At 34.8% G+C, this 16609-nt stretch overlaps 1 protein-coding gene across 4 annotated transcripts in view; it reads left to right on the top strand.

Annotated features, from left to right (window-relative positions):
• The window catches only part of GLCCI1 (glucocorticoid induced 1), a 118474-nt gene that overhangs the window by 38728 nt on the left and 63137 nt on the right, over positions 1-16609 (top strand). For all 4 annotated transcript variants that reach the window (XM_024249643.2, XM_054559451.2, XM_054559450.2 and 1 more), the window contains exon 3: positions 14814-14900. In XM_024249643.2, coding sequence (XP_024105411.1) covers positions 14814-14900 — 87 coding nt within the window. The remainder of the gene's footprint in view (positions 1-14813; positions 14901-16609) is intronic.

Here is a 16609-nt window from a genome sequence, read left to right as displayed (position 1 = left end):
GTGGACATTGGTGGAAGGAAGGTGGTATACTCAGCTTGCTACAGACATTAAACACCTGGGTTGTTTGGCCTTGGTGGAGGGTGTCTTGAGGGTGTTCTTCCTTTTATATTTCTGTTTCAACTACCTTAATTATTGAGAGCTTGACATAAAAAATTTAATATTGTTTAGTATGTTTATATATTAAAAAGAAGTAGCATAGTGTTGTGAAAAGATTGTAGACTTTGGAACCAGATCACATATTCAAATCAAGGCCCACTGAGGGAACTTTCTGGGATAATGGAAATGTTAATTAAAAAATTAGTTAATTTTAATTAAGTAAAAATTATTTATATATTAATGGTGTACAGCTTGATAGACACACACACATTTGAAATGATTACATCAATCCATTTAACAGATGCATTACCTCATTTTTTTATGTGTGGTGAGAACACTGAAAATCTACTCTCTTAGCAATTTTCAAATATACCATATATTTTACTGTAGTCATTATGATGTATAGTAGATCACTTGAAGTTGTTTCTTGTAACTGAAATTTTGGGTCCTTTGACCAGCATCTCCCAAGGACTCCTAGCCTCTGATAACCACTATTCTACTCTCTATTTCTGTAAGTTAAATGTTGTATATCTTTTTTTTTTTTTTTTTTTTTTTTTTTGAGATGGGGTCTTGTTCTGTTGCCCAGGCTGGAGTGCGGTGATGTGATCTCGGCTCACTTCAACCTCTGCCCCTCAGATTCAAGCAATTCTCATGCCTCAGCCTCCCAAGTAGCTGGGAATTAGCTGGGACTACAGGCCCCTGCCACCATGCCCAGCTAATGTTGTATTTTTAGTAGAGGTGGGGTTTCACCAGTAGAGGCTGTTCTTGAACTCCTGGCCTCAAGTGATCCACTAGACTTGACCTCTCAGAGTGTTGGGATTACAGGCATGAGCCACCATGCCTGGCCAGTGTTATATGTCTTAATAGTTAAGTTTGGGTTATGTTGGTGAATTCATTTATCGGAACTTACCCAAGTGTAAACTTGTGCATTTTGCTATATAACTTTAACTTTAAAAATACAGAATATGAACAGAAAACAAATACTGAACTCAGATGTTTAGAGATGAAGTATACTGCTGTCTGCAACTTTGAAATGAATCAAAAATAAGATCAATTGATGGGTGGATACCTAGATAGATATCTGGTGGAGCAAATAGAGCAAAATGTTATTTAGAAAAGCTGAGTATTGGCTTTATGGGCCTTCACTGAACAGTTTTTTTTTTTAATTGTTCTGTTTGAAATTTTTATTAGCAAAATGTTAAAAAAAAATTCATGACCCACTGACTTAACTGCTTTGTGACCCAGTCTTAAGCTTTCTTTTCTGTAAATTGAAGTTACTAATACCCGATTTGCACATTCACACGTTTATCCTGAGGATTATAAGATACAGCTTTACATTTTTAAGGCCTCTGAAAAAATGGATCACTGCTGGTTATTTAGAGTCATCTGTTTAGCCTTGTAGAAAGAAAAACTAAAATCCATTTGTGAAATTTAATATTTTATTACTGTAGCCTTGCAGATACAACCTTTTTAAAACAAAAAATATATTACCAACTCTTAAAATTGAACTTGCAATTAAGGTTACTATAATAAAACAGTAATGTTTCCTCAGTCTTCACCCCATAGTCTGAGGTGTAGTCTCTGGACAAATTTTAAATTCTGTGTTTGAATGTGTTTTTAAATGTGAAAGTAATATATATTCTTTGTAAAGTGGTCAAGTAATAAAAATAATATATACAGCAATAATCAGAGGTATTTCCTACAACTTCCCAGGTATAGTAATGATTAGAGCTATTCATAAATATTGGCATTCTCTCTCCTGGGCACATGATAGGATTCTGCTTCTCTGCCCACTTGAAGTTAAGTGTGGCCATGAGACTTGATTTGGGAAGACGCTTTAAAGAACTGGTGCATTCTCTCTGACAGGGAAGTAACTGTTCATTCCTACTCTGTCCATCTGGGTCACTGACAGTGACAAGCATAGCCTTCTTAATGACCCATACATGTAGTATGAGCAAGAAATTAGCTTTTGCAGTTTTAAGTCATTTGGATTTGGAGATTGTGTAGTTACTATCCTATAATCTAGTCTTTACTGACTAATATGCAAAGTATAACCCTTTTAAACAAATTTTTGTAGGCCTGTCAGAGCATAGTATATTATTTTTCTTAATTAAAAGCTTTTCAAAAGATTCAGTGTGGACATAAAATCAGTATCAAAATAGAATGAAAAAAAAACTGAGCACTTGAAGTGGTTTTTTTTTTTCTTAGAGTTTTGCCATTTGCTCAATTAACTTGTTTTCTTAATCTTTTTTAAACATTTAAAAATCGTGTCTTAATAGTTTATTTTCCTGTTATACCTTTCTTTGAGTTTTATAGGCCTTAAACTTTTTCTGATACAGTTAGATGCGATTTTCTTTGTATGAGTAGTCCATCCAAAACAGCCCCTGAAACGGGCTACCTCAGCCTCAAAATGTCACCTCTTTTGAAATGTCTATTAAACTAGAAGACATGATGGTGTTAATCTACAGAGCTAATTTTCATTAACAAGCTTTCTGCAAGTGAATGTATTCAGTCTTAACAAGAGAAACCACCACTGCCTTCTTGCTTCTTTCTTCTTTTTAAATGAGGATTTAAAATGCTTTTGATTAGATTTATATTCTAATAAAATGATGGATTTAATGCTTTTTATATATAACTTGTAAAAGAAAAAAGTCACTTGCCTAAACATAGAATTTCCACTTTAGGAATCTGCTCCCTGCCAGGGTCAGCATCCTGTCATAATATCTTATAAAATCTCTGTGCTTCTCAGTTCTTGCAGGGATGCTTAGTGATACATTTATAGACATTCTATAATTATCCCAGAATGTTTTTAATTCAGCTAAATCAACAGAAGTAAATATTTCAGGTTATGTATTTTTGGGTTTTATCTGATTTTGTTTTAAAATTAATGCTTTTTGATGGTAAAATAATCCATCATATATTTGATGGGAAAATAATCCATAATATAGAAGGACGTGAATAGTAGCCACTAACTCCCTAGACCTACTACTTAAAAAAAGTATTATTAACAGGTTTTTGGGGGATACATATTTTGAGAAATTTTCTGTACCTATAGAAATATATTGTTTAAACATATACACACAGAGATGGAATCATACTTTATATCATATTACTGACTTGCTTTTTCCATTTGATGGATCATGGGCATCTCTCCTTATAACGTGTAAATCCCTACCTCATTTTTTTTTCTATTTTTTAAGTTGTGATAAAATATATATAACATGCTAGGGAGGCATAGTGGCCTGTGCTTGTAATCCCAGCTACTCAGGAGGCCGAGGCAAGAGAATCGCTTGAACCCGGGAGGTGGAGGTTGCAGTGAGCCGAGATCACGTGACTACACTCCAGCCTGGGCAACAGAGCAAGACTCTGTCTCCTCCCACAAAAAAAAAATAATGAAATTTACCATGAGTGAAAATGAATTAACCATTTTTTAAATGTACAGTTCCATAGCATTAAGTGCATTCACATTATTGTCCAACCATTACCTCCATCCATGTCTAATACTTTTTTACTTTTTCCAGCTGAAACTCTATTAAATACTAGCTCTCCATCCTCCCCACCACACCGCAGCCTCTGGTAGCCATCATTCTGCTTTCTGTCTCTGTGAATATACTCTAGGAACCTCATATAAGAAAAATCATACAGTATTTTCCTTTTTTGTCTGGTTTATTTTACTTAGTATAATGATTTCAAGATTCGACATTGTAGCCGTGTGTCAAAATTTCCTTCCTTTTTAAGGCAATATAATATTCTATTAGATATGCATACCACATTTTCTTTATCTATTCATCTATGGATGGACATTTAGGTTGTTTCTGCTTTTTGACAGTTGCGAATAATGCTGCTAGCAACATTAGTGTATGGGTATCTTTTCGAGTCTCTGCTTTCAGTTCTTTTGTATATATATCCAGAAGTAGAACTGCTAGATCATAGGGTAATTCTGTGTTTAAATTTTTGATGAACTGACAAACTGTTTTCCACTATGGCTGTACTATTTTATACTCACATCAGCAACGCACAGGGGTCCAGTTGTTTTTTTTTTGTTGTTGTTGTTGTTTTTTTTTGAGATGGAGTCTTGCTCTGTCACCCAGGCAGGAATGCAGTGGCACTATCTTGGCTCACTGCAAGCTCTGCCTCCTGGGTTCACGCCATTCTCCTGCCTCAGCCTCCCCAGCAGCTGGGACTACAGGCACACGCCGCCATGCCTGGCTAATTTTTTGTGTTTTTAGTAGAGACGGGGTTTCACTGTGTTAGCCAGGATGGTCTCGATCTCTCGACCTTGTGATCCGCTCACCTCGGCCTCCCAAAGTGCTAGGATTACAGGCATGAGTCACCATGCCCGGCCAGGGGTCCAGTTTTTCTACATCTTTGCCAATATTTTCTTTTTTCCTTTTTTAAAAAATAATAGTCACCCTGGTATCTTACTGTGATTTTTGATTTGTATTTCCTAAATGATTAATGATGCTGAGCATCACTTCATCTGCTTTTTGGCCATCTGTATTTCTTTTTTGGAGAAATGTCTATTCAAGTCCTTTATCTGTTTTTGAATTGGGTTTTTTGTTGTTGAGTTTTAGTTCTTTATATATACTGGATATCAATCTCTTATCAGATACATGGTTTGCAAATATTTTCTCCCATTCTGTGGGTTGCCTTTTTATTCTTTTTTTTTTTTTTTTTTTTGAGATGGAGTCTTGCTCTGTCACCCAGGCTGGAGTGCAGTGGTGTGATCTCAGCTCACTGCAAGCTCCACCTCCTGGGTTCATGCCATTCTCTTGCCTCAGCCTCCCGAGTAGCTGGGACTACAGGCACCTGCCACCATGCCCGGCTAATTTTTTGTATTTTTTAGTAGAGACGGGGTTTCACTGTGTTAGCCAGGATGGTCTTGATCTCCTGACCTCGTGATCTGCCCGCCTCAGCCTCCCAAAGTGCTGGGATTACAGGCGTGAGCCACCACGCCTGGCCAGGTTGCCTTTTTATTCTTTTGATAGTGTACTAGTTTTTAATTTTGATAAAGTCCAGTTTATCTATTTTTCCATTTGTTGCCTGTACTTTTGTTGGCATATTCAAGAAATCCTTACCAAATCCAGTGTCAGGAAGCTTTCTTATTTTCTTCTAGGAATTTTAGCCTTTAAGTTTAGGTCTTTGATCCATTTGAGTCCATTTTTGTAAAAGGTAAGAGTCCAACTTCGTTCTTTTGGATGTGAATATCCAGTTCTCCCAGCACCACTTGTTGAAAAGGCTGTCCTTTTCCCATTGAATGGCCTTGACACCCTTATCAAAAATCAATTTACCATATATGCTAGGGTTTATTACTGGCTGCTGTATTTATTACAGTGGTCTGTGCCTTGTGGCTTTTTGCGTTATGCCATAATTGGGAAAGATTTTTTCCACTCCAAGTTAAAAAAATTCATTTAAACTATATTTTCTTTTAATAGTCTTATGTTTCTTTTTAAATATTTGTGTCTTTGATATTTCTGGAGTTTATTTTGATGGAAGGCATGAGGTGATATCCAGCTTTATTTATTTTTCAAAGTGACTAACAGTTGATAAAGAGTTTTATCTTTTCCCTGCTGATTTGAGATATCATTGTTATATCATAAATTTCCATTCTTATTTGGATCTCTTTCTGGCTTCTCTATGCTATACTATATACCGTTAATATCTTTTTTAATACTGAATGATTTTAATTTGTATTGCTTAGTAATTCATTTTAATAATTTGTATGGTTAGTCTTGCATATTTATTTTTCTCAGTTAATTTTATAATTTGTCCAATTCCTCAAAATGTTTTATATTACAATTAAATATGAATTCAGGGGAATTGTTACCATATTGAATTTTATCCAAGAAAGGGGTATATCTTTTTATTCATTCAAGCGTTATGTTTGCCCTTCAGAATATTTTACAACTTCTTATTGGAACAACACATTTCTTGTTAAACTTATATCTAAATATTTTGTCTTTTTTGGTTGCTGTTGTAATTAGGATATTTAATATCTAATTTATGTACAGGACATCTTCAACTTGACTTTTCTTGTTTCTAGTAATTTTTAGGTAATTTTCTTTGGTTTTTCGGCTGTACGATCATCCAAATAGTAATTCTACATCCTTTTCGTTATTTATTTCTTGGTATGCGTCCTCTTTTGGAATTGCATTTGTTGCCACTCGCAGAACCATGTAAACTAACAGTTATGGTACTGAATGCCTTGACTTTTTTTTTTTTTTTTTTGAGACGGAGTCTTGCTCTGTCGCCCAGGCTGGAGTGCAATGGCACTATCTTGGCTCACTGCAGCCTCCACTTTCTAGGTTTAAGTGATTCTCCTGCCTTAGCCTCCCGAGTAGCTGGAATTACAGGCACCCGCCACCATGCCCAGCTAATTTTTTAATTTTTTAGTAGAGACGGGGTTTCACCATGTTGGTCAGGCTGGTCTCAAATTCCTCAGGTGGACCTCAGGTGATCCACCCATCTCGGCCTCCCAAAGTGCTGAGATGACAGATGTGAGCCACCGCACCTGGCTGCCTTGGCCTCTTTCTTGACTCTAATGGTAATGTATCTCGTTTACTCACTGGACAAGGTATACTGACATTTGCTGTGAGGCATATGTGCTTGTTATACATAGAGTACACATGCTTATTTTACTAATGATTTTTCTTGTTTTAATCAGGAATAATAATTTATGTGGAAAATGCCATTTCATCAGTGAATATGTTTGTTAATTTTATATTTGTTTATTATTCAGCAATGAGTTCTTAAATTTTTTTTTTTGAGCCTTAGAGTACTTTTACACTTGCTTCATAAACAGGTTTTGCAAGATTTCCTTCCTCTGTGCTCTAGCATAACACAGTATAAATATCATCTGAATTCTCTGTCACTTGGGTCTGAAAGGATTTTACCTAAGTAACTTACTAGCCTAGTATGTTTTTGGATTGTAGCACTTCAGAAAATTTTCTTAATTTCTTCCGTGGCACTTGGTCTCTTGGTTGATACCAGGGAGAGATTTCAAAACTTGTATTCTCTGAGGGGTGAGAGATGGGATGGTTAGATCTTAAATAAAATTACATATACTGATACTTCCCTTTCTCCAGGTGATGTTATTATTATATTTGGTATTTTATTGTTTTAAATTAATTTTTAAAAGTTAAACTATGAAACATGAGACATGCCAAAAGCACATAAAGCAGTTTCTCTTAATCTCATTAGACTTCAGTGTATGGAGTTTTATGATCCTGCCTCTATGCCAGCATCTTTCCCTAGAAATCTATTTGTTTTTATTTGTTTTTAAGAAACAGATCCAGACTAAGTACTTAGCATTTGGCTTTAGGCAACATTCAATAAAGTTAACTAACTCTGAACTAAAACATATATATTCTTTTCTGTTGATGTCATATTTAAAGTACCTAGCCTTTTCCTCCATTCCTGAAAGAAGCTTGGTTGGGGAGGACTTTAGTCAAAGGAATAGATGATGCACCTCAAATACTTACTGATATAAAAAATAACTTTCAGTTTTATCACTGTGATCAGAAATTCATTTCCTGACCAAAAGTCACACTTTATACAGCTGTCTGAGTTTCCTGTGCCCTTGTCAAAGGGCTTGCTGTTGAAATATATTTAAGAAACAGCAGTTGCTGAAACATTTTAGGGGCTGGGGGACTTCTTCATGAAATGGAAGCAAGACTGAAGATTTGGCTGTTTTTGCCTCTTAGATTGCATTCTAGGGGTCTAAATTATTTTTTGTGGAGCTGGCCCCTGACTGGCTGTTGAGATCACCTTTACTTTTTCTCTCAGCCATCATCTAATTATGAGACAGAGGATTGTAGAATCCTAGAGTTGAATAGTTCACACCAAATTAGTCATGTTCCTGGTTTAGGGAGTAATTTCTTTGATTGCTAAAGGAATATACTCAGCTATATTGATGAAAGATGTTAACCCATAACTAAAATATTTAACATTTTATTCATTAGCTTCAAATACTATCTCTAAAATTACCAAAGTCAAAATTCTACTTATTAATTTTAATAGGTTATATGTTCATTTGTTTCAAAAGTAGAAAGTATACAGCGAAAGGCCTTTCCCATACCCCCGTTACCCTGATACTTAGTTTTCTTCCCTTTACGAGAAACATGTAGCTGGAAACAAAATTAACCTGTTTTTCTTCATTGCTTTCTCATGCCTTTGCCCCTAAGCACACTCTAGGTAAAACTGTGAAATAGGTTGTATTTATTTGGAATAACACTCTTACTCTGGTCCCCTGACCTGTGTTGGTTTTGTACATTGACTTATACATTGGTTCTCAACCTGTTATATCTTGTATCAATTTTCTATGAAAAATTCCTATGATAATATTAAACAGAATTTACTGAGAAAGACATTTTTACGTTAGAGACATTATGTCTTAACAATTAAGATCGGCCGGGCGCGGTGGCTTATGCCTGTAATCCCAGCACTTTGGGAGACCGAGGTGGGCAGATCACGAGGTCAGGAGATCAAGACCATCCTGGCTAACATGGTGAAACCCCATCTCTACTAAAAATACAAAAAATTAGCCGTGTGTGGTGGCGGGCACCTGTAGTCCCAACTACTCGGGAGGCTGAGGCAGGAGAATGGCGTGAACCCGGGAGGTGGAGCTTGCAGCGAGCCGAGATCGCGCCACTGCACTCCAGCCTGGGCGACAGAGTGAGACTCCATCTCAAAAACGAAAAAAAAAAACAAGATCATAGAGTTATAGTTTAAAATTAGGTCATAGTTTACAGTATGGTATGAGAAAGCAGTATGCCTCTCAAGGTATACTGTTTTGTATAAATGAATGAATAAGTGAATGATTGATATGGGAGATACCATATTGTTAGGAACCACTATAAACCAAGGGAAAACTCTTCCATGCTATTGGAATTCTAACAGCTTTTGGGGGACAACTATTATTGTCAACATAGCCTATTGCAATGAGGATTATATGAAATAATCCATGTTAAGCTTCTAGCACAGTATCTATGACATAACAGACACTGATACATATTAGTTGCCTTTGATTAGAATCGATAGTATTTTACTGTTACCAGGTTTAAATAATATGGAATTAAGTGGACAGGAAAAGTCATTATTACTAGTATCAACTATTGATTATACAATTATGAACATTAGGTCTGGACTGGTAGGAAATGGCATAGAAATGATACAAATGACCCCAGAGCATGTGAGGCTCTGAAATTCAATAAACAATTTCTGGTAGGTCAGGATTCATTCAGTCAGAGGTAGTTATTGTGTGTTTACTGTCTTACAAATAAGAAATGGTACTTCAAATCTATAGGTTCAGGTGCAGGAGAGTGTATTTACATTCTTAGGAAAACTACTCCCTCCTCCATTACTTAGTTATCCTATTGGTGATGTTCATGCCATCATCTTAGCACTATTAGTTTTTATGACTTCAGTGGGTGTTTTTTAGAATGGTGTGAAAAATATTTTTGGCGGTATGTAGTAATCACCTGTGTTGCTGATTTTCTGTCAGATGTAAGAGATTTTAAAACAATAACATGTTCAAAGCTAGCAAGAAAAATGAGTGGGTATATGGTCAACATGACACCTTGAGTGCAGAATCCGTATCTTATTGATTTCAATTTTTTAGTCTAACACTGGTTTTCAAACTTTAGAATCCATCAGAATCATCTGAAAAGGTTGCTTAAAAAATAAGAAGTATATTTCTTGGCCTTATCTAAGAGTTCCAGATCTAGTAGTCTGAGGTTGAGCCTGAGAATTTGCTTTTCTAACATGTGATGGTGCTGCTGCTCATCTGGGGACTGCACTTTGAAACTGGTCTAACATAATGAGCACAAAACTTAGCATAGAGTTGGAGCTTGATAAAAAATTTGAATATATAACTGCTGCTATTACTGAATTCCTAAAGCTTAAAAAAAAAACCTTCCAACTTTACATAAAATAAAAATGCAGTCTTAACTTTCACAGTGTTTTGTTTGAGCTGAATTTTGCCTTTTTCTACACTCTTTGCTAGTCAGAGCAGCTATTTACTGTATCTGGTTACCACTCTTCCCAGAAAGGCAAAGGATAATTACACTAGAACCACAGTCTTTTGTGCTGCTTTGTAATACTTCATCAAGATAGACTTTCCAAAATAATATTTTAAAAAGTTTTAAAAGAAGTTAAAAATTTTTTTATTAGTCAAAAGAAAAACAAATTTTTGTAAACAAAAACAAATATTTGTAAGTAATGAAGGGTTTGTCATTACCTGTTCTAAACGTTTTTTATAATTTAAGATGAGTCTGTGGTCATAATTAATTCTTAATTTAAGTATCATTGATTTTTCAGCTAATTACATCTCATTTCTTGCTAGGTTTATCATTGCTATAAGTACTATAAAATAATTAGCAGTCACTACTCATATTTCTAGAATCGATTTATAAGCTACAATAAATTTTAAGACCAGTGATGAACCACATAAAATAGATTTTTTAATATTTAAATAAGATTAAAGAATTTTGTGATGTTTTTGTTTATGGATTTTTTTTTAAGTGGCTTTACACTTTTGCACATTGACAAAGAATGTTTTTTGCTAGGAGTTAGTTTGAGCTGGTTTGAAGTTGATAAAATTAAAAAGCATATTGGCCCTTTCTAGTTAATGAATAAAGATATACACATAACAAAAGCACCCAGTATTTAAGCTTCCTGGTTGATCTAGCCAAAAATAATTTTTCTAATGGTATTCATTTTGAAGCCTCTTTAGTCCTGTGCAGTGGGATTGTTCTCTTTGTATTTTACTTAGAGAAAAAGTGATTCTCACACAGGTTGGAGCTGGGAGGATGGCCCTAGAGGTTGGAAAGAAATTTCATGGTCTGGACTTTGGAGACTTCCAGGGAGTGAGAATAAAAAAGGACCCCTTCTACCTATAGGTATCCTTTTTACATAGAGTATTTTTTTTTCCAACTACCTTTTTTGTTAATAGTCTTACAGATAGGTTTTAGTTCTGCATTGTTCAAGTGTACAGAAGTTTCATTTCTTTTAAATGATGGTATGATATTACAATTTTTCCTAAATTTATTTGACTGTGGAACCCTTTTTGTTTGCTCCTTTTAACACCAAGGGCACGGTTATATGTAGCATTATTTAAAAAATTCTAGTCTAGATTAATGGACAGAATAACAGACCAGTTGGAAGGGGCTGCTTGCTGATATGAAAGGAAATAACTTTTGCTACTTTGTGTTATTTTCCTGATTGAAATGGTAAAACATTTCTCAAATACACAGGTTTAATAAATTGAATTCAAATTAGTTCACCTTCTGTGACTTCTTAATCATCAGCTTTAAATAGATTTGATTTTGGTAGCCATCTTTTGGTTTTGTTTTGGCTAAAATAACTCATTAAAAATCAGTGATCAGTGTATAGAACACTGCCCTCCAATTGAACTTTCTTTAGTATTGGAAATGTTCCGTATTTGTGTTGTCCTATATGACAGCCAGTAGCCACATGTGGTTATTGAGCTTTTAAAATGTGCTAAGTGTGACTAAGGAACTTTAGTTTTATTAAGTCCTCATTAATTTAAATCTAAATAGGCACATGTAGCTAGTAGCTATTGTATTGGACATTTCAATCTATAGAATATATTTGTAGATGAGAATATTTTTCATACTGTTTATTTTAAATTGATGGAACTAAAACTACTCTTTCGGGGATATTTTTGGAAAGTTAATACTATGATGACCTTAAATTATATGCATTCTGTAGTCACATGATTGAGAGAACTCTTTCAGTCGTTTTTCTCTTTTAAAAACTACAGTCGTTGTCACTTGATGAGGGGGATATGTTTTGAGAAATGTATCATTAGGCATTCATCGCTGTGCGAACATCGTAGGGTGTACTTACACAAACCTAGATGGTGTAGCCTACTACACACTGAGGTTATGTGGCATAGCCCATTGCTCTTAGGCTACAAAACTGTACAGCATGTTACCGTACTGCAGACTGTAGGCAATTGTAACATAGTGGTATTTGTATATCTAAACACAGAAAAGGCACAGTAAAAATATAATGTATAAAGGTAGAAAATGATACACCTGTATAGGGCATGTACCATGGAATGGAGTTTGCAGGACTGGAACCTGCTGCAATTGGGTCAGTGAGTGGTGAGTGAATGTGAAGCCTTAGGGTATTACCAGAAACTACTGTAGACTTTCTAAGCACTGCACATTTAGGCTACACTAAGTTTATAACAAATATTTTTCTTTCTTCAATAATGTTAACCTTGGCTTACCATAACATTTTTACTTCATAAACTTAATTTTGTTTAGCTTTTTGATCCTTTCATAATAACACTTAGCTTAAAACACAAACATATTGTACAACCATACCAAACTATTCTTATTCTATAAGCTTTTATTTATTTATTTATTTATTTATTTATTGCTTTTTAGACTTTTTTTTAAAGCTAAGACAAACATACACATTAGCCTAGGCCCACACAAGATCAGGATCATCAAGACATCACTAGGTAATAGGAATTTTTCAGCTTCATTATAATTTTATGAGACCACTGTTATTTATGCCATCCATCATTGACCAAAACATTGTTATGCAGCACATAACTATACATATACTACTAACTTGATTTCTCTTGTAGGTAATTCTTTTGTGTAAATAATACACTCTGAAATAATTGAATAGGTTTTCACATTCATTTTTAAGAAAAGGATAATAGGAAGAAAGAAGATAATCTGTGAGATAAGAGAACTCAGATTTAGTTCCTTTTGCTATTGGCATGCTTGCCAGTATTGAAGCAGTTGCAGAATTTTTGTGGCTATTAATTTATCTGTAAGTTGGAGATACAGTATATGTTAATGTCCTTTGAAAAAGGGCTGTACAAAATGAATGTAATTCATATTATAAATGTTGATTTTGAATAATTGTGGAAAATGCTAAAAATTTGACTCATTTTCTGTGAATATACTTTGAGTTATAAAGATTATGATCCTTAATATTTTCATTTTGATAAGAGTAATGCTCAGTTGGTAGACAGGTAAAACCATTAAGTTATATAAATTATCAAAATAAAAGTGACTAAACAATTGAATAATTTTGGAATAAATTCATTATTAAGGATACAATTATTCGGAGGGCTGAATTGTTTTCAGAGTAGCTCATCTTATCTAGGATGGAACATAGGAAATTCTAATAACTAATAGTTTTTTATAAGCAACTTATTTAATATATTGATACCTCTTATCCGTGGTCTTGCTGATTGAATAAAGTATTTTACTCTGTCAATTGACTTAACAACCTCTTTTTACTAGTGAACTGCTCAAGCAGTTTATTTTTGTGTTTATTCAGCTAGCATTCAGTTGTTAGTGGTTTTTTTGAATATCGTTGCTTTTAAGACGCGGTGATTATTTTAAAAGTTTCCACAAGCATTTTGAACTGCAAAATAGAGCTGATGACTTCTTCATAAGAACTTATATGTTATGTAGTCACAAGTATGGCCTTAATATAAATGATACCTTTTTCAGCATGTAATGAAAAATAATTTTTAAAGCTGTATATAGTTACTGTGACAATCATTGCCCTCTAAGTAGTGGTTTTTACCCTTTCTGATTTACATTACGCAAGAGTCTTCTCATGTATTAAAGATGATATTTTAATATTTAATTATTTTTTTTTTTTTGAGACAGAGTTTCACTCCCGTCGCCCGAGCTGGAGTGCAATGACGTGATCTTGGCTCACTGCAGCCTCTGCCTCCTGGGTTCAAGTGATTCTTCTGTCTCAGCCTCCTAAGTAGCTGAGATTACAGGCGCTCACCACCAGGCCCAGCTAATTTTTTAGAGATGGGGTTTCACCATGTTGGTCAGGCTGGTCTCAGACTCCTGACCTCAGGTGATACACCCCTCTTGGCCTCCCAAAGTGCTGGGATTACAGGTGTGAGCCACCATGCCCAGCCTATTGTTTAATTTTTTAATACAACTATTAAATGGTCTTAGCACTGTATGGCATTATTTCGGATTTAGTGATTTGTGTTACATTTGAGGATAGTATCTATTGATGGCTAAATAACTGAAAATGATATTTTAGATAAAAATGATTCTGTTTTCTGACATACGGTTCAGGTTTTTTAGAAGATGTATTACTTTAGTTTATATTCTGTTTATTTAGCTTATATTTTACTATTTTTAATCTTTTTCACTTTTATAATAACTTTATGTGTTTTATATAAAGAGGCCTGATATTTTTCAAAAAAGATACTAATACTTACTCTTCCCCAAGCACAGAAAAAGTAGTACAGTCAGCCCTCTAGCTAAATATTTGAAATGTAGGTCATTCTTAGTACTACTGCTTTGGAGATACTTTTGTTCATTTTACCTCTATCGAATTTAGTGGAAACACCATTTCATATTTAGTTTGGCTATTCTCTTTAAAAACACCAATACACATATCTTTACTATTCCCTTTGAATTTTATAATTAAGTTATTTATGTTATTGATGTGAAGATATCAAATGTTTTAAGTAAGATGACTCAGAGACGTCTTTGAGCATATATAATTCAGAATATGGCAGAATATTTTAAACATTTCACGGGGTCACGAAACTCTTAGCGTTTAAAGGATTTTAGTATAGCTCTCTAACTGGTATGTGCTAAGAATTTGAAATATGTTTCAGTTGCTTGAGATTAGGAAGTAGAGATAAAATTTCTTATTTTATTTATATATATATATATTTTTTAAAGACACCTAGCTGTTGGGCAGAAGAGGGTGCAGAAAAGAGGTCACATCAGCGTTCTGCGTCATGGGGGAGTGCTGATCAACTAAAAGAGGTAAGTTATTTCTGTTTTCCGTCTGTAACCTTTTTTGGTCCTAGTAGATAACCTTAGTATTTCTTGAATGTAATGACACTTTTAAAATTTATCCTAACCTTACCTCTTTCAGTAAAGTTAGAACAAATTCTAGGGTAAGGTTAGAATAAATTCTAGGCAGGTTTTTGTAAGGTTAGGACAAATTCTAGTTTGGTAGGCTGCATTCTACATTTTGGTGAACAAGTCTAAATTTACCTTATTTGTGTATTTTGTGTCTTTTATAAATATTTGTTATGCACTCAGTCAGCTTTAACCTTTCCAGAGTGAAGTCTAATTTTATGTAATACTCTCTATCTTGTTCATTTTAGTTATCTTTTGTTCTCTCTTCAGCTTGCTTGTTTTTAAGTTGTAGCAACCAGAGCTATAGGTTATAGCTTTGTACAATGGTAGGATAGTGTTTTCTGTTTCTAATAGCTTTTTTATTTGAGAGGGAGTCTCGCTCTGTCGCCCAGGCTGGAATGCAGTGGCGCGATCTTGGCTCACTGCAGGCTCCACCTCCTGGGTTCACACCATTCTCCTGCCTCAGCCTCCGGAGTAGCTGGGACTACAGGCACCCACCACCACGCCTGGCTAATTTTTTGTATTTTTAGTACATACACGGTTTCACTGTGTTAGCCAGGATGGTCTCAATCTCCTGATCTCATGATCCACCCGCCTCAGCCTCCCAAAGTGCTGGGATTACAGGCGTGATCTAATAGCTTTTTAATGATATCCAGCATATTGTTGCCCTTTGGAACCCAACAGTAATCCATGCTTCTTAGAAACTTAGTTTCTATGACCCATTTCTTTATTTATTATGAATAACCTGAGGTGTCATATCTTTATGTATATTTTGGATTATTTTTCCTGATACTTTTATCCATCTAAATTCTTTTCTATTTGTTTTTATAAATTACAGAAACTTTAGAATTGAAAGGTCATCCAGCCAATCTTCTAAATAAATACTCCTTAAAAAGATGGTCATCTAATCTCTGTTATTCTTTTTTTTTTTTTTTTTTTTTTGAGGTGGAATCTCACTCTGTCACCCAGGCTGGAGGACAGTGGCACAGTCTTGGCTCACTGCAGCTTCCACCTCCCGGGTTGAAGCGATTCTTCTGCCTCAGCCACCGGAGTATCTGGGATTACAGATATGTGCCACGATGCCCAGCTAATTTTTGTATTTTTAGTAGAGATGGGGTTTTGCCATATTGGCCAGGCTAGTCTCGAACTCCTGACCTCAAGCGATCTGCCCACCTCGGCCTCCCAAAGTGCTGGGATTACAGGCATGAGCCACCACACCAGGCCATGATCATTCTTAGTGACGGAAACTCACTACTTTATAAAAAGAGCCAGTTTAATTGGTTTAATTGTTTCAAGTTGTTAAATATGTTCTCTTATGTATTGAACTTAGAATTAGATAACTTAGTTTTGACTTTGCCCTCTGGATCAATATTGAGTAAGTCTAAGTCTTTTAAAGGCTAGCAGTAAGTCATTTTTTTTCTCCAGAGTGAACATCTACATTTCTCTCAAAATTTTTTTCATATACCAGTTTCCAGGCCTCTTTGTATAATTTTTATGTACTATAGGTTATCAGTGTCCCTCATATACTGTGGTGTCTGGACTGCATAGATATAGTTTATTAGCATGATTTTACTTATGATTGTATTACATTTTAGCAGCTTCTTTATAGT

The sequence above is a fragment of the Pongo abelii genome, chromosome 6 (genome assembly GCF_028885655.2).
Source record: "Pongo abelii isolate AG06213 chromosome 6, NHGRI_mPonAbe1-v2.0_pri, whole genome shotgun sequence".
Taxonomy (NCBI): domain Eukaryota; kingdom Metazoa; phylum Chordata; class Mammalia; order Primates; family Hominidae; genus Pongo; species Pongo abelii.
Note: the sequence above shows the minus strand (reverse complement) of the source record. Positions and strands in the feature narration are given on the sequence as shown.